This window comes from Camelus ferus, chromosome 20 (genome assembly GCF_009834535.1).
Source record: "Camelus ferus isolate YT-003-E chromosome 20, BCGSAC_Cfer_1.0, whole genome shotgun sequence".
NCBI lineage: Eukaryota > Metazoa > Chordata > Mammalia > Artiodactyla > Camelidae > Camelus > Camelus ferus.
In genome coordinates, this window is record NC_045715.1 from 22,390,519 (window position 1) to 22,408,752 (window position 18,234).

At 53.4% G+C, this 18,234-nt stretch overlaps 1 protein-coding gene across 2 annotated transcripts; it reads right to left on the reverse strand.

Moving 5' to 3' along the window:
• Nucleotides 1-972: 972 nt before the first annotated feature.
• On the reverse strand, nucleotides 973-17,508 carry LEMD2 (LEM domain nuclear envelope protein 2). Of its 2 annotated transcripts, XM_032462853.1 has the most exons (9): nucleotides 16,708-17,508; nucleotides 14,982-15,022; nucleotides 11,755-11,830; nucleotides 9,810-9,886; nucleotides 8,794-8,873; nucleotides 7,011-7,156; nucleotides 5,884-5,985; nucleotides 5,704-5,806; nucleotides 973-2,551 (listed from the first exon to the last, which is right to left on the reverse strand). In XM_032462853.1, exons 1-9 carry the CDS (start codon nucleotides 17,441-17,443, stop codon nucleotides 2,401-2,403), a joined length of 1,512 nt encoding a protein of 503 aa, XP_032318744.1. In that variant the 5' UTR covers nucleotides 17,444-17,508; the 3' UTR covers nucleotides 973-2,400. The 2 variants fall into 2 exon arrangements, with proteins under 2 accessions (XP_032318744.1, XP_032318745.1); XM_032462854.1 differs by lacking the exon at nucleotides 14,982-15,022 and having other exon boundaries at nucleotides 16,708-16,769.
• Nucleotides 17,509-18,234: the final 726 nt, after the last annotated feature.

Consider the following 18,234-nt stretch of genomic DNA (forward strand, 5'->3'; position numbering starts at 1 on the left):
TCCACAGAAACAGTGCCCCGCTTTAACTCCCTCTTAAGCTTAAGACCAACTAAGTCAGCAGGACAATCTTTTGCTGAAAATCAGACAAGGGAAAGATGGGCTCATTTTTTCTGGGTTGTTTCTGGGTCCTTGACTACCAGTTTACCTACCGAGTTTCCAGCTAATGGAAAAGAGCAGGATGGGGCTGACGGGCTACCACAGGAGCTGCCCCACAGCTGGGACCCGTGTGGACAGGGACAGCGGTAGGGTGTGTCTGTGTGTGTGTGGAGTGACCACAGCTCAGAGGCTGCCTTTATTCCAGGCTGAGAAATGAAGGCATCTCAAAGGATATAGTGCCAATCCCCCACACCTGCAGCTTGCCCTGGGGGTAGAGGCGGTGCTGGTGGGAAGCCGTAGGACCCCCTAAGCATCCCCAGCAAACCCCTGCCTCCATTGCAGTTGGGGGACCCCCATGTGTCCCCCGGGCTACACTTGTGTTCTCCCCTGTGACGGGGCCCAGAGGAGACAAGTCTGCTGCCAACTTCAACTTCCTGTCTCCTTAGGACACACCATCACCTCTCGAGAAGCCCTGTCCGAACTCACCTGGCTCTTCCTTCCTCTTCATCCCAGGGTTGGCACAGAGCACATCCAGGGGCCTCCGGGGCCTGAAGGGGAGGCAGAAATGGGGCTGGAGGAAAGAGGGCCTATCGGCTCCCACCCCTTGCCACCCACAGGGACCAAGCAGGCATCTTGTAAGTTCACCCTAAAAGGTAGGATGGTCACACTGTATTATAAACATAGAAACTGAGGCTCTGAGAGTGTGGTTTGCCCAAGGACCCAGTCACAGAGCGGCTGAGGCCCAAAGCCCCCGCTTGGCTGCTCCTGCCTTCTCTCCCAGCTGACCTCTCCAGGGCCAGTGCTTAGTAACTCCACACGTTGCCTTTCCTTACACATTGCTTTGGGGGAAAGGGAAAGAACCACGGATGAGAACCATCCATTTTTAATAGTTTATTTATCCAACAGTTTCAACCCTGATATTGAAGCCTGCTGCAGTTTCTTATTCTTCTGGCTGGAGCCTGATTAGAAGACTTCTGTTTTGCCACCGGGCCAGCACTTGGATTCCAGCCCCGCTGTTCACCCAGACATCAGAGGAAATGAGAGTGTATTGCTCAAATGAGGGAGACTGGAGCTTTATTAAGGAAACAAAAGATACCAATAATTCCAGAAAGGGGGGTTAATGCCTTTTGGAGGCAGCTGTTCCATCTCCTCTGCGGGCCCCCTTTCCCGCCTGCCGCGTATGAGAACATATGAGGATGTGGTCTGCTGGAGAGGCTCCCCGCACTTAACTAATAAGGCCCCCCGTGGGGTGTTTCTGGAGCCTGCTCCCGCCTAGCGGCGGATGGGCTGCACGGGGGCCATAAGGACGCTCGGCCGGTGGCCAGCAGGGGGCAGCGGTGGCCTCTGTGCCCAGGAACAGCACCAATGTGCACCACGCTGAAGTTCTCCTTAAACTGCCCCAGGATGGGAGGCCACGGTCGCTGTCAACCAGATGATCTTCGCCCACAGGAAGCGCGAGGCTCCCCAGGTCCTAGAATCTCGATCGGGTGCAGTGTTGTGGCTGCACTGGTCTAGTGAAGAGGCCCACCAGGGAGGCTGCCTCCGGTGGCACTGCCAGGTTGGTGACTGGCGGCAGCCTCGATCCTCCTCTCTGCTCTTGGCCCTGGGTCAACTCAAGGTTCCTCCCAGGAAGCCACACCAGCTGCTCACTCCACCTGACATGAGGCCCCCCACGCCAGAGCCAGCGTTTCTAGATAGTTGTCCTACAGTACTTGCTCTAATTTCTAGCCTCTTTCCCCTCCTGGATAAGAGGCCCGATTCAGCTAGAGGGCTGGCTTTCTCCCCTCATCCCTCAGCTCCCAAGTAACATCCCCCGAAGGCACATGACCAAGCTGCTTCCCAACCCCTGCTGCCCCAGCCCACCATCCCAACCCACCTCCCACAGGCATGGTGCCCACCTTGCTGCCGGGCGCTCACTCGCAGTGGACAAGCTGCTGTCCACCCAACCACACGCTAGCTCTGCAGGGTCTCACGGCCACTGTACTTCTACCTTTTCTTTTCATGGAAAACAAACCCATCTCCCCTTTCTGCCAGCAAAATGGGGCAGAGAGGATCAGACCCGTGCAGAGGACAGCTGCCCACCTGACCTCTGGCTTCTCCCCTCTGCCCCTCAAGGAAGCCCATACTTTCATATTGAGCTCATCTCTGAAAAGTCAGACAGAGAGACCTTTGGAACCAGGGTCAAGAGGAGGGTGAAAGTCAAGGCAAGTGTGAATTCAGCACCGGCAGGATGGTGGCCTTCTCACGTCCCTGGAAGGGACTGGCCTGGGACAGGCTGACTGGGAACCGGCCCCTGCCCAGGGTTTATCGCTCCGAGTCGGAGAAGGAAGAGGGCTTAGTCCATCTCCACACCAGCATATCTTCTCCCGCCACACGGTGGGACTCCGTCTGGATCCGGGATTCGTTGGAGGCCAGGAACTCCACGGCCCGGTCCCAGACCCGCTTCATGCGCCTCCTGCAACAAGAGGGGCTAGGCTCAGAGGGCAAGTCATGCCCTCGGCCACCCTGCCCAGCGCTGCCAAGAAGTGAGCTGGTCTGGGGTGCCCTTTGTATGAAGTGGAGGACAAAACCCTAAGGTCCCACGCAGAATTTATCGGCGGGAGGAAAAGCGGTCAGGTACTAACAGGACTCCTGCAGAGGAGGGAAATTCCTTGGACCCCAGAGAAATGATTCCTCAACCTTCTCTGCTCCAAAAGCATTCAATTAAAGGGAGCCGAAGCGTCAAGAGCACCCCAGGTGTCCAAGTGGGGAGGGGCTGTGCTTTGCCGACTCTTGCTGGGACCTGTTACTGCAGCAGCCATGGCCAGGTAGCCCCACCATCAGTGCTGGCTGCATCTTAATGCCTCATGAGGGCTAATTAGAGAGTGGCCACTGGGCTGCTGAGTTCAGACTCCACAGCAATTCAAGGAATGGAGATGAACTAAACATCCAGCCAGGGAGGCCAAGATGCTGGAGTTGCTCTCGGAATCAGAGTCACCAGGCAGGTTCCTTTGCCGTGGACAGAGTCCCAGCAGAGCCCTGCATCCCTTTGGACAGCCCCTTATTTCCTCTTCTCCCTACAGACTAGACAGGTACATTCTAGGGCAGTCAGGGAAGGCTGCCTTGATATCTACGCTTTGGTGAGCCCCTGCCTCTCATCTGCACTGCAGACCACCGCCCTATGACCCCATATGCAGAGAGTGCGTGTGTGCCTATGGGAGCAGGAGATTCACCCGGGGGAGCACAAAGGGAGGGATGCTCCTGAGGTGGCCAGTGAGTCGGGAGGCAGAGTGGGGGTCTCAGGCCTTTCTTCCTGGGGGGTCAGGTCATGTCACCAACCAAACCCCACGGTTGTTTAGCAGTCCCCACTTGGGGACTGAGCCCCTCATACTGGGTCCCAGAGGGGTAGGCAGCCAGCAGTTTGTGGACTGGTTGCCTCACCCCCAACCCCTCTTCCCAGGCTGCCCATTACCAGGTAATGAGCAAGCCTGCCCGAGCCAGCTGCTCTCATCAGACCCCTGCCTGCCTCCCTGAGCAAGCTCTCCAGATCTCCCTCCATCTCCCACGACAAGCAGGCCCTCATCCACAGGGCAGAGTGTACCCACACAGGGCTGACAGGAGCTAATGTCTTTGCAAGTCGGGAGCTGGGCTGCACTGACTGGGTGGCTTGGGAGATGAATCAAGAGGCTGAAAGGTGACCAGGCAGGAGCCTCCCGGGGTTGACCAACAGGAACCCAGACCCTGCGGGGCAGCTGCCTGCCTGCGGTCTCCACTGATGCACAGGAGCTGAGGCGTGTGGCTCAGGCCGGTCACAAGCTGCAACGCCACTTCCTGCTCGAGTTTAAGTGCCTCTGTGTGTGGTCCTATGATGAGCGTTCAAGTGCGACGTGCTGACTCAGGGAGGGGTGAGGCAACCTCCTTTGACACCCTGCTCCCTTTTCCTTAGGACTTGTCACCATCTAATAGCACGCATTTTCTTTATGCATCTTGTCTTCTGTCTTCTTCCATAGAACCGGTGCTCCAGCAGGGCAGAGGTTTTTGCTTCTGCTTCTCCCTACCGTCTCCCCCATGACCCAGTGAAGTGTGGCATGCAGTAGGTGCTCAATAAACATTTGTTGAGAAAATGAATGAATGAAAGCCTCTCTTCACCGCAGCCCTCTGCAAGGCAGTGGTATTATCTCTGCTTTACACCTCAGACAGGTTGTGACCCATGGTCACGTGATGACGACTCTGGGCAGGGCCAGAAATGAGGCGGGAGTCTGAATCTACCACGTAGCCTCTCTGAGAGCTGGAGGGCTGTGTGCCCTTCTGGGGACCACAGCTGGCACAAGCTCCACACCATGGTCAGTCTGCTCTAAGCTCCATGCCTGCCACCGTCTCAGAGGGTGCGTTAGACACGAAAGTTATTAAGCAACTTTACATTAAAAAGGGGCCCGTAAATGCTCTACTCTTCCAGTTCCTCCTGGGTTGACAGAAAAGAGTGACTTTGACACAGAGCCTTGCACTGGGAACACAGTGGTACCAGCTGTAGGTCTCTGAGCAAGTTTCTTAACTGCCCTGTGCTTCAGTTTCCTCATCTGTAAAATGGGGTATTCACTGTTCTGCTGCCCAGGGCCCTGCTGAGGTTGGAGGGAGTGAGCCTGCACCTGTGAAGGGCTCAGAGTGGTGCCCAGTCACAGTGAGCGTTCAGCAAGGAAGAGTACTTAGTGTCATTGGAGCAAAAGATGGCATCTGGCTGGAGACCACAGCCAAGGCTGAGCCGACATTGTGGTAGGCTCTGCTGGCTGCCCCCTGAGATTCTGCTCCACAACTCTACCCGATCGTGGTTTTGTCAGGGACCCATCCAGCATCTGCAGCCCAAGTGGAAGGTGGTCCTGGAGTCATGCATGACAACAGCCTCTCACAGGCCGTGCCCCTGGAAGCCGACCCCATTCACTGCTGTGAAACCGTTTCCCATGACACATGTGTGCACTTGTGTGTGGGGACTGGACATTGTATCTCAGCTGAGTAAGATGTGTTTCTGACTATGGGTTGTGGTTAAAGAATGATTGAAAAACAATCTCCTTCTCCTTGCCAGTGACTGATTCAAAAATAGATGAGTAACCAATTCTGGCCAGCAGAGCCTCAAAGAGTGTGTCACAGGTGGCTTCTGGGGATGTTTCCTCTCGCTTGTGAGAGAAAGGAAACCCGTCTCTCCCCTGCTAGCATGACAGGCAGCCAGCTGCTGGCCACCATCTTGTGAGCACGAGGAACTCCAGCCAGCTGACAACACCCGCGGAGGGCAGGGCCGCGAGAGTCAGAGAGAAATGGAACCAGAGACCCAGCTGGCCCGTGCCTGGACTCCCACTCGTGCAGAGCCACTCAGGGAGGCAAGGGGTCTAGGACTTGCTGCCCAAAGCACCCCAATCAGTATCAACACTAACAGTCCACCAGCTCTACAGAGGAGTGGGACCATGCTTCTGTACCTCGGGCCTCTGATCTGCCATAGTGAGTTGATGGCTGGAGGAGCAGCAGGAGGTGTGGATGGCGCCCTAACTCCTGTGATCTGGGGCTGAGCTGGACCCCTCCCCGCAGGACTGACTCGAGGCTCCAGGCCTCCTCCCCAGCGGGGTCCGCCCCAGGACTCACCTGCTCTGCGGAGGGATCAGGGTGTCACGCACGTGCAGGATGCCCACGTATGGGTAGCGCTCCATGTCCTGCTCCCAGTCCACGTAGTGGTCCTGGACCACGTCTGCAGGACAGAGGGCACTGTTTAGGGTGAGGATCCTCCGGCAGGCGCCAGCAGCGCTCTCACCAGGGGCCACGCACCTATGATCTTCTTCACCATCTCATACATGGCCTGCTCTTCCTCTTCCAACTTCCGCCACCGATATTTCAGGAGGATCAGGAGCCCCCACAGAAAGGCCAAGCCTGTGAGGGAACAGAGCACCGTTAATTCCTTCCCTCACCTTCTCCGTTCAGGGGCTCACTGGCTCTCACAAGGGCAAGTTGCTGTGCTGCAGGCCGAGGGTGTCCTGGGTACCTACTGTGTGTCAGAACCAGGGCTAGCAAGCAGGAAACAAAGGATGCGGAAATGCAAAGGGAGGACAGCCTATTAAGTGATCATCCTTTTCCCGCCGGCTGTCACCACAGAGGCATCCCCAGCCACCGGATCTCGGCTCCTCCCAGCCTCATTCCGGGGCTTTCATCTCCTCCCTTGTGAACCAGAACCAGCGTTTCATACATATATACATGCAGGCTCTTTGTATTCTGAGATGCAGCTGCCGATAATGATGTCTGTGCCGGCCGGGGTGGGTGAGGGAGCTGTGTGCACGCCTAGAAGGCCTGTGATTTGGAATCTGGCTCTCTCTGCAGAGCCTGCATTTTCTGTGACGTAGCCTTCTGCCTTCAGAGACACCCCGAGGTCTCCGCTTAAAGGCAGCCCCTGAGGTCAGGAGACAAGACCTGCACTCTCCTTTGCAGCTCAGCACCCTGGGCCCTGCCTGCTTTCATCAGGCATCTGTAGCTCCTGAAGAGATGCTTATATTGTTCAGGGAGTAAAATTAGGCCAAGCTCCTGCTGTGTCTCCCCCTCGGAGCAGCCGGCACTCTGCGGTCCTGGAAAGGACAATGCCCACCACCAGGCCAGGCCAGGCTCTCTCTCGGGGATGCTGATGGTCCCCTGCCCCAAATCAAGGACATTTTCTAGTTATCTTCACGCTCCAGGCACCCAGTCTCCAAAGGTAAAGACAACTCATGGCAGAGGCTGACTTGTTCATCTCCTATTTTATTAGGCAGACCTCAGGTGCACTAGACAGAAATGAGCGCCCCTGGCCAGGGTTTCTATAACTCATCACTCATGCCCAGGAGTGTGCTGAGCTGGGCTCCCGGGAGGTGCTGTGTGCGAGCTGCTGTCCCAGTGGTGAGGGGAAGGGGTGAAAGGGCGGGAGGACTTACACCAGAAGAAGATGAGCACATTGGTGACAGCTGTGAGCAGGGCACGGCTCAGGCGGCAGCCCACCCCCATGCGGGGGCGGGCGGATTCCAGGCAGACCACCTTGTCCACCGTCGTCACCAACTCAGACGGGTCTTCCCCTTTCAACCTGAAACAGGACATGGGGCTGTCAACTCCCTCAAAAGCTCTGAGGAGCCACGGTATCAGCCTCACTTTAAAAAGAAGGATGAGAAGGAAGGAGGGGCTTTGAGGCCTCCACTTGCTTATAAAAAAGACTATCCTGGTTGCACTCTTTCCAGAAATTTCCCATGTAGACTACTTAGAAAGAATAAAACTTTAAAGACGACAGCAGGCTTGAACCCCTACTGCTAAAGTGACGTCCCCCTCTGTTGGGTTTTTGACAGACCCTCTCAGCGTGCGGAAGATTAAACTGTAAATTGGATCCCCACCTTCCAGCACAGAGAAATGGAAATGTTTACTGAATCGCTGGCTTTGCACGGCATGGCGAGGACAGAAAGTCTGGGAGGGTGTGCTTTTCCTCCGTGACGAGGAGGCACATAAGCTGTTTAAGTGTAGAGACCATGGGGTGCCACGAGGCTCAGGAGAACGAAAACCATCAGGCCCTTGGAGGCAGACCTCAGCCACAGCACCTCCACCCTGACCCCAGCGGGGTGGCATCAGGACATGTGCGGACCCCAACACCCGCATCTCCTTTGTGAGGTGACAAGCTCCTGCTCTGGACTGCACACTGCAATGGTTGGTATCTGAACTGCCCCGATTTCTCACAACCCACTTTTAACACTGGTCATGGGAGCTGGGCTCAGCCCCCCGCCCCCAGGCTGCCCTCCCCAACGTGAAAAGGCAGTGTCATCATTCCTCTGTGTTAGCAGCTTCAGCGCTGCTGAGGATAAAATGTGTGTTCTCTGCCTTTTCTAACACATGGGAAAATCACTCAGCCACTCAGAGAAGCTTAATTTTTTTTTTAAGCCAATGAATTTTAATCCTGTCATGCATCTAGTCATCAAGCTTTTGGCTGAGTTGCCTGGGGGGCTTCTGCTGGATGCAGTGCTGAGGAATTAGTAATTTGGGTGGATTAGAGAGGAAGAGAACAAAACCCTAGAGTGTGCTTTAATATCAGGAGCTGTAACCTGAACAGAGGCCCTGACAAACCCTGAGTGGGAGGGGGTGATGAGGCGAGTGTCTCTCCAGCAGGGGATTCTTGGTGTCTGCCTGGTGGCTGGTACCTCCCAAACCCCTGGGATCAGCAGCCAGATGGGGCCTTTCAGGAGGGTGAAGGGCTCACTATCTCAGTTAACGGGTACTCGCCAGAGACAGAAACAAGACGGAACCGCCCAGTCGGAATAAAATCCAGTCTTTCTTTTTACAATTTCCATACTGAGTAAATCCAACATACAGAATCATTTCATCTACAAATGAAAACTACCACCAAGGGAAGAAAGTACAGAAAAATGCCTTCTCCAGCAAACTATGAGGGACCAGTGAGTTAAAGGGGCACAGACTGAGTTCCTTAAGACAGGTTTAGCCGGAACATGAGGTGAACGTCCCAGTACCTGGGTTTTCGTGTCTCATCTTGGAACTGCTCCTTAGTCTGCATTCCTAATGGTTCTCCTTCTGCTGCCCAGCTTCATGCCAAGCTCACCAACAACCCCACTGGGAGACCTGCCCTCTAACTTCAAGCTTGAGTCACCTCTGTTGGAGCGCAAGAGACAGCTGATGGGTGAGGATGTGGTCGCGGGCGCCTCAGGACCCCCCACCTACACTCACCAGATGCCCACGTCCTTGTTACTGCTCAGTATCCAGGTCAGGGCGGCTACAAACTTGGCGGAGGAGCTGCTGGTCACATTCTGTGGGAGGGGGCGGGAGAAGATTAGTTCTGCATCTGGGAGGAGCGGCTGGAGCAACATTCTGCTGCTGCTGAATTAAGGGAGCCCTCTCCGTATCTTTCGCATGCCCCAAAGCCCTGTTCCACTAAATGCACAGCAAACTGGCAGGAAGGAAATCTGGGGCTGATGAGAGCCAGGGAAGAGGCTGTAACCAGAGGAGGTGATGCGGAAGCACACACAGGAAAACAATGCAGGTCAGAAACAGCTGAAAGAATGTAATTTTCTCAAGGACTGCAGCACTAAGCGAAATAGCCGGCAGCTGTTAAGACGGAAAAGTGAATGTGTTGGGGGGTGGGGGGCCCAAAGGCCAGTCCCAGCTGTGTGGCCTTGGGCAAATTCCTGCCCCTCTCTGGGCCTCAATTTCCTTATCTGTGAAATGAAAATTGGACTAGGTGGTCCCTACGGTTTCTGCTAGTTCCTAAGATCTACAATTCTATCATCCTGTGGCCACACGGAGGATCAAAACGGACCTTGAGTGACCCAGAGGTCATCCTGAGGGGAGAGAATGGCAGGTTAAACGTCTTAAAGCTGCTGAGACTTGGGGGGAGGGGCAAAAGTGAGCTAAGGAGGAGCAAGTCACAGCGCCATTTAAGGAAGGGGCAGCAGCCACAGCCCAGGCCAGCTGGTCCAGGAGCAGCAGGTCAGGAGTGAGCTGCCCGGCAGGCCCAGCTCTGGCTCCCAGTCACCCCTACCTCGGCGCCTGCCTTCACTTAAAGTAGCCTAACACTCAACTGAGTTAAAAAAAAAAAAAAAAGGTTGTTTTTTTTTTTAAAAAAGGAAAGCAAACAAGCCAAAAAGCAAACACAAAATGGAAAGGGAAAAAAATGCAGGACCTGAAAGATCAATACAAAAGCACCAGGACCTCCCGGGAACGGATATGCACTGCAGCCTACTTACTGCTATATATTCCTGGGCTTCCATTACGGGGATGCATTTGCTTTTTAGCTTCTCTGGATTTCCACATTCAAAATTACCTAGGAGGAAAAAAACACACACTGAAACACAAAGAAGAGGTGAAAAAAATTTACCCTGAAACAGACTAAAAACTGCAGCGAGAATCAAGCCATCAGCTCTGATGCGGAACGTGTGGCCCAGCGGCTCGGCTTCTGTGGGGCATCTTCACTCTGCAGCGAGATCAAAAGCCACTTAGCTTGGATCGATTCCAGATCATTAAAACCTGACCTGCAAAGCGGTGCAGCGATTTGCATTAAATGACTAAAAAGCGGCCCAATACCAAGGTCTGTTTGCAGTTGATCCCTAAAAGGATCAGACAGACAGCTTTGGAAGGTACTGGGGCGGCACTATAAATAAACACAGCCCAGGAAAGAGAAAGCAGGGAGACCACGGCACTGCAGGGACTCCGACTCACGACACGGGCTGGCAGGTGACCTGGAACGCCAGGCCCATAGTTTTGCAGGGCCCTGGGGAGGATGTCCAAAATGCCCCCCAGAGGATGGGTCTCTGTGCTGGGCAGTGGGGCCCCGGTGTGGGGCTCCAAAGCTCCTTTCTGAGCTCCCTGGTCATTGGCTCCCCGCTAGGTTGGAGCTGGGAGCCTCCCCCCGAGTACTGCCCAGGTCTCCAGGCCTGGCCTAAGGCCACTCCCTCTGAAAAGGGCCTAGCTGTGGTTTGGGATGGGACTTGAGATTCTGTATTTCCAATAGGCTTCCAGGTGACATGGATGCTGCTGGTCCTTGGACCACAATTGAATCACAAAGGTTTAGAACACCCCCTTAGGCCAGAATGTATATGCCAAGCACCTGAGCCATAAGAGAAATGCCCGCGATGACTGTGATGCTGTAAGCCCCAACTCCTACATCTCTCAGATGCCTCCCTGACCACCTTCAGCCTCCCACCAGTCAGGAGGGAAGAGGTGGCAGAGCTGAGGCCCACAAGATTGGCCCTGAGGACTGAGGGTCCAGTCTAAGTCCACCCAACCTTGATTTGCCAGTGACAACCTTAGACAAGGGTTGGCCCTGCATGGGAGAGGCACCTCCTGAACATCCCACAGACCTAACAGCTCCATCTGGTTCTTGTGCCAAATATATTTAACATGGGCACAAGCCCTGAGCACTCACCTATGTCATCAGTGATTTCGAGAGCCTCCTTGACACCAGGTGTCGGGAAGGACACAGTATAATTCAGGTGTCAACTCTGGCCTCAAGGAATGAGTTTACCAAATAAAAACAGGGGGGAGGGAGCCTCCTGGATGGAGGAGTTTTCAGAGGGGGTTTCATGAGGGTGTTGGGAATGCCCTCCTCTAGAGAACAGCACTTGACTTTCATTTTGTCAAGAAAAGACAGACCCAAGATGACTCAGTCAAATGGAGAGACCAAGGCTCTAAGATATCAGAGATTTATCTGACATCCCACAGCCAGATGGAGACACCAGGACCCTGGCGGGCTGGACAGGCCTAAGTGTCCTCGGCCTACCCCTCAGAACGCCTGCCCCCTGCACAGGCTTCTCCACCTCGCCTGGCTGACCACTTGGTATAGGGAGGCCCTCCAGGTTGGAGGAACCAGATTGAGAAGACCTGGAACCTGGCCCCTTCCAATGCAACATGGACCCCCAAAACATTAGCTGGGGGGCATCCCAGAGAAGGGAGAGCATCTGCTGAAAGGCTCATGCATGTGCCAGGACCTCTGGGACCCTCACAGAACCAAATGTGTTTTGCCCAGACACAAGGCTTAAAAAGGATGTGTCTGAGTGGGGAAGTGGGGAAGGTGAGACTTGGTTTCTGAGTGTGTCTTCTGGGAGACGACCACAGAGCGTCTCGGCTTCCCACTGCCAGCCTCGGCCCACAACCTGTGCACACGGAATCCCAAGCCTCATGAGACCTACTCACCAGCTTGGATGGCCAGGAAGTTGTACAGTTCATGCAGCAGCTCCAGTAAGGCCGCCTTCTGTTTGGCCTGACAGAACTGAAAGGGCACAGGACAGCAGTCAGTAAGGAGGGGTGCGTGAGGGGGGCTGTCTGTCTGGTCTTACCCCTTCACCATCCAGTATTAAGCAGCAAGGCATACCTCATACTTTAAGGAAAAAACACCAACAAATTCTGCCAAGTGGTGCTGGGCCCAGGGATGGGGTTGATAAATACCAGGGTAACTGACTGAAAGAACACCGTAAAAGTGAGGCAGACTGAAAGCAGTCTGCCCCCCTGGAGGCTCCCGGGCCTCTGCCCTGTGGTTCCTGCCGGAATAAAGGCCATGCACTGGGGCTGTGGAGCAGAGGCAACGTGGCTGTGGGAAAACGCAGGAGCCCAGCCTCCTCGGAGGGAAGAGCAGGTGCTGCACAACGTGGTCTTGCCTCTGCCGTGGGCCCCCCATCTGTTTTTGGAGTCAGGTGTCTACCACCTTCCTATGGACTGCCTACTTTGCAGATTATCTGCTGCAAATGTCTCATCTTAGACTGGACTGCCCTAGAAAAGGAAAATTTCAAGCAAACTGGAGGGAGAAACATGTCATCTGCATGTGAAAACAGGAGTATCTGTATACCTACTCCGCTAGCACCTGTAACAGGGTAACACCATTTTGCTAGACTTTCTGGATTTAGAACATTATAAAAAGGCTGCTCTTCCTTGAGCGGCCGACAGGCCGGAGGCTGTGCTGAGTGGTCTACACGTGAGTGAGCACTGAATCCTCACTGAACCCCTATTTCCCAGGCAAGGAGCCCAAGGTTTAGAGACCTTAGTAGGCCACTAAGATCCCTCAGCTCATAAGTGGTGGAGCCATATCGCGTCTGGCCAGCCGACTCCAAGCCCACCTCACCCCCACCTCCGGGCCTCCTCTGGATTGTCACCAGGCGGAGCCCTGGACCAGAAGGTGAAAGTCTCGGTTCTGGACCTGGATCCACGACTACAGAAGGAACCAAAGTCGCCTTGCTTCTCGGGGCTTATTTGTTGCCATGATCCGATTTGGTTTCTAGCAGTCTCAGAGACCAAGGTGTGTCCCCTCATAGTGCCTAAAGACCTTAAGCCTCGACAAGGTACTAAATGATGTAACCAAGATTTACGCACATGACTAGAAATGTTTGGAAACAACTCACTAGTAGAGTTAGAAACCCCAACTACTTTAAAAATATTTAACAATATGGGAAAAGTTGAAAATTAAGTGTTAAATGTAACTAAACATACAGAGATCTCACCCCATTCTACAGACACACATAGAGAGATAAAGTGGGAAGGAAATGTTCCCAAAACGTTAATAGTGGTTATCTCTATGTGGTAGAATCATTGGTGACTTTTGTCACATTTTTCAAATCTTCTACATTCAACATCTATCATTGTCACAAACACAAAAAAAAAGCAGTAACAATTAACAGTGTTCCAAACTCACAGACATTTTGGCAAAGCAGGGCTGATACCACCTAAAGGACAGAAGGTACCAGACGACGAGACAGCCTGATTAAGACAACACACCCACTCCCAGTTTATCCCCATGGTTTCAGTAGCACAAAGGCAGAAAGAAAAACAGTATCATAGTTGGCTGAGAAGGGAAAGAACACGTATATCTGAAACTCAAATACCCCTCTGGGTTCTGGGTGAGCCTGGGCCACCCAAAGAATGAGACTTTCAGCAAGAGCCTCACCAAAACCAAGAAGTGCCCCACCTCCCTGAAGGCCAAAGGCACCCCACGAAATCTCAGCTCAACCAAGCCCAACACAGCAACTGATGGGAGCCTGAGATGACGTGGCCCAGACCCTGCCTTTCTATGCTCTGAAGTTACAAGCATGCTGTCAGCTCACTAAGCATGTCTTTAGCAAGGACCTGCATGGTGCCTGTGGGCTCACTCAAGTGGGGCGTGAGCGCGTTCAGCTCAGAGGAGGGCCAAGGAGCAAACCTGTCATTCAGTAATGGGTCTGATACATTTAGAGGCATGATGGACCAAGAAATAGAAACCAGGGAATCCGTTTCTAAGCAAAAGACAAACAAAACTAACATCACCAGAGAAGCCTTACAGAAAAGTTAATTTTTTCCTGGTTTTGTTTGCAGCCTTCAAAATTCTCATTTCCCCTTCTGGCTATGTTTCTGGGCCACTTCCTTTAATCATCAACTGTAGCTTTTATGATAGACAGCAGAGTATACTTACTATGAATCTATTTTAACAAAACAATAGGGAAGCAAAGATATCTGGTGGATGAATGCAATAAATAAATGTAATAAAAACACCCTCAAATATGACATGGCAAGAGCCATAGAGAAATAAAACTGGTTGAATCAGGATGCCCCTTCATTAACGCAGGTAAGAGAGTCAACGCAGGGGTGTAGGAATGACCATGTGTGGTTTCTCTCCCAGCCCCCAGGCTCCTAGAGATGTGCACTGAGGGTTCGGGGAGGCCTGGCATCGCACACGTAATAATTAGACTACTAAGTCATGCCCTCTGGCAGCACAAGGCTCCTCCTGGTAGGATTTATAACCTGAAAATTTATGGCCCCGTCTCTTCCCCAAACTACCAACCGTACCAGCATCCCAGCTCCTCGCTAATGCTGTTTTCATGACTCGTAAATGGACGGGGCTGCTCACCTTCTCCAAATATTATTTGTAGGGAACATTAAAGCTTCATAAAACAAATCTACAGACTAAGAGGGCTAACTCCACTTCAGATGTCTTTAAAACAACCCCCTCAATGACGTTTCAAACCAGAACAGCATTTTCAGAGCCACAGATATACTACTGGAGAATGCAGAATGGAGAACCTGGCCTCCTGATGCTTAAAAAGTGGTCAGCCCTTCCTCCTGAAGCCAGGGAGCTGGAGAGGTCCTTCAACCACAACCTACTGCATCTCCCCAGACGGACTTAGGCAGATCAAAGTCCTCAATGCTGTGACTGATGGGAGAGCTCCTATAATATGCCCAGGGTTGGATCTTGGGAGCTCAATTCTGTTTCAAGTACTCCTTCACTGCCACAATTGATCCTGACACAAACATCACAGAACATGATATGATTCTAGTACATTACAGGAAGCACTTCTGAAAATGATCCTATTATGATCTTTTTTCTGGGCAAGTTTATCTCTTAATGGAGGCTAACATCCTTGGGAGGAATTACAAAGGCTAGAGAAACTCACACTCACCTCATCTGTTTTTCTCTCACAGTCCACTGGCAATAATTTCACTGAGACCAAGAAAAGAAACAGAGGAAATTAAAAGTGAGGGCTGAAGAAAAGGGTACAAACAGGGACCGCTCTCAAAATTTAGGGGAAGTTAAACATTAGCAACATAAAGGTAAGGATTAGAAAGATGTCATCTAAATGAAGCATTTAAATAATGCAGACAGTAAAATGTAAGGGGTTCCCAGTCCTGGATTAGGAATTAGGACAGCAGGATCCTAATCCCAGCTGAGAATGTTTACCCATGGGATCTTGGGCAACTACTCAAAAACCTCTATTTCTTCATCATCATAATATAGGATCACTAAAGCCTTCCTTGCTTAACTCAGACTTAGCCTCACACAAGATAACAAACACGATGGTTTTGTAAATTGTAAACAATGATATGTTAAACAGGGATTGATACCATCACGGGTGGGGAACTCTGGGTAAATCCCAGTATATGTAAAGATGTTGTCTTTAAGCATCTCAGCAGTGAGTATGACAGTAATACTGTTTGACATTACCAGCATAGTTACAGCACCACTGCAGTGCCATGACACACCTGGGTCTGCTTAGCTTGACTAGCAGGTGGATAAACTGCTCTCATAGTCAAGAAATTATTTGAGTCTGTGCACAAGTCTGGGATCCCCATGCCCACAGACTTGTTCGTACACCCAAACATCCATCTGTTGCAACAGCTAGGACATAATTTAGCTTTCCCCTGCATTCTCATAGTTTCTGCTAGGCGTTTAAAGATGTGGCCTGGGCTCAAGGCTGGGCACAGTATTAATCACTTTCATTCTTTGCAGAGAATATTAAAACTTGTGAACAGGAGTCGCTTGTAGTTAAATTTATAATGAAATGATCTCTATACTGTTTCCTATTACACTAGAGCCAAGGATTATGGGAGAAGGTAATTTCCCTTTCAGGAAATACACAAATCCTTAACTATTTGTTAACATACTGTATCCTGCAGACCTCTTATTGGCATGTCTCATCACATAACTAAATGTGGACAGAAGCAAGGCTGGGAATGTCCTTGAGTCACAGGGCTCTCTCTTAACACACTCTAGGAAGGTGCTGCAAACAATGATAGATGTCACCATTTACATCAGTTTAAACTCTTTAAAGGGTTCTTTCACACCTGTCTCATTGGCAGGGCTAGCATAATCTCCTTTTGAGAAATGAGGGTCCTGTGGTCCAAAGAAGTGTAGTATGTGGCCTTTTTGGTGCTGCAAAGTTGGGACCCCAACCAGTTCCTATCTGTGAGCAGTGATACCTAAGGTGCCTTCAAATGGGCACTAATGTGTGAATGAGCAAGAAATCAAAAGGGAAGAAAGAACTACAAAGGAATGGGGGCGGGCCTGTTAGAGGAGTGTGTAAGAGGGCTTTCTCTGGAGAGGGAAAAGTGAAAGTGACTACAAAAAGATTGCTTCCAGCACGTGGGCGAAAGGGAGATTAGTAGGGTAGGCAAGGGTAGAAAATGAGAACAGGATAAAGTAAAGACAGAAATTATTGCAGATGTAGGAATCCCAGCTCTCTCCTGCCACAGCTGGAGAAAGGAAAGTCAAAGTTTGGAGGTAAGAAGACGGCCAGAGACATCTGACAAGGCCCAGGAGTGTGCAGACGGGCGCTGAAAGGAACGGGTGGTCGTGCTGGTGGACACACACCCGCCCAGGGCCCTCCCCTGCGCCGGCCCGGGACGTACTGTTGTCCTCCGCCTCCTGCGGCGCCGAGGGTTTGCCCATCTTCACCCAGAGGATGACCAGGAAGACGAGCAGCAGCCCCAGGCTGGCCCAGAGCAGGAGCCGGGACAGGCAGCGCTCCAGCCGCCGCCCCACCTCGGGCCGGGCCCGCGCCGCGCCCGCTGGACCCGCTCTCGTCGCCCGCAAGCCTGGGCGGGGGTCAGGGCCGAGGAGGGCGGAGGGCAGCCTCGCCGGGGCCGGGGACGCGGACCACCAGCGACGGACTCCGTGGCCCAGGCCCGACGCGGCCTTGTCCAGTGGCCGGGCGTCCTCGTCCTCCTCGGAGCTACCCCGGACTGAGGCACGGCGTCTGAGCGGCGCGAGACGGGCGGGGTAGGCGAAGCCGCGGCTCCCAGACCAGGAAGCCGCGGAGGCCCCGAGATCGCCGGAGGCCCCAAGGGTTGCGTAGACCGAGCCCGAGGCCGGCGGGGAGGGCCAGGGCTCCGCCCGCAGGGAGGCCGCGGCGGGCCAGGCGCGCAGCGGCGGCTCCTCGCGCAGCCGGGCCTCCTCCCGCAGCCGCACCTCGCCCCGCGCCCGGGCCGCCTCCCGCTGCCGCTCCTCGCCGCGCAGCCGGGCCTCGCCCCGCAGGCGGCGCAGCTTGTTGCGGTAGACGTCCCGGGTTGTGTCGGTGATGGGTCCTGGCTGGAAGCCCAGGGCCTGCAGCTCCCGCCGCAGCTCCAAGTCCGACAGGCCGGCCATGGCCAGGACACCGCCCCCGGCGCGCACCGTACCCGGAACTGTTCCCGCCGGCGGGCGCAGCGGAGCGGGCGGGGCCCCGCGCCATGAAGGGAAGGTCGGCGCGGCCGCCATGTTGAGAGGGTCTACGCCTGCCCGATGGGCGGGCCGTGATGAGGAGGGCCATGGCGAGGAGGTCAAATTCGGCTTCCAAGATCGCCATGTTGGGGAGGTCCGAGGGGATTTTGGTTTTGCTTTTGGTTTCCCTTTTTTCCTTCCCATCTTGCTCAGTCCTTCTCATCTGTAGACCAAGCGGTGTTTATCTCTGAATCCTCCGCTCCCTGCGCAGTCCCTGGCATGTGGTAGGCACTCAATAAAATGTTGATTTAACGGATGAATTGCTTAATGGTGAAAGACAAGTCACTACCCAAAGTGGGGAGACAGAATCCTTTGCCTCTTTCTGGCTTGGGGACCAATGCGTTCAGGGAAGGGCCTTTTTTGGGTCTTGGAGTGGACCCCAGGCATGCTCTGGGACCCTGTCCGACCACAGATCATGGCCAGCAGGCCTCTGTGTTTTCCTGGCTCTTCATTCAATCGTTGATATTGAGCCTCAAGAGGGTGCAGGTCTTGCCCTTGGCCAGATGCTGGTCCACAAGGAGCTCCTGCCTGATGGGGGCAGAAAAGCCAAATACCCTTGGGCTCGTATGGGCACTTCTGGCCTGTGGGAGGAGGCCCTGTGGTCGGATGTTGGGATTTTCCTGAGCAGAGATGGGTGGGGGAAGACCCCAGGGACCTAGCCTTGTGTCATGTGTGGA

Excerpts from the sequence above, each read along its gene's own strand:
- LEMD2 (XM_032462853.1), bottom strand. The coding sequence starts at position 17,443 with ATGGCCGGCCTGTCGGACTTGGAGCTGCGGCGGGAGCTGCAGGCCCTG. Across the intron at positions 15,023-16,707 it reads GCAGGAGGCGGAGGACAACA|TGAAATTATTGCCAGTGGAC; the intron begins GTACGTCCCGGG and ends TCTTGGTCTCAG. Across the intron at positions 11,831-14,981 it reads GTGAGAGAAAAACAGATGAG|TTCTGTCAGGCCAAACAGAA; the intron begins GTGAGTGTGAGT and ends GTGCCCTTTCAG.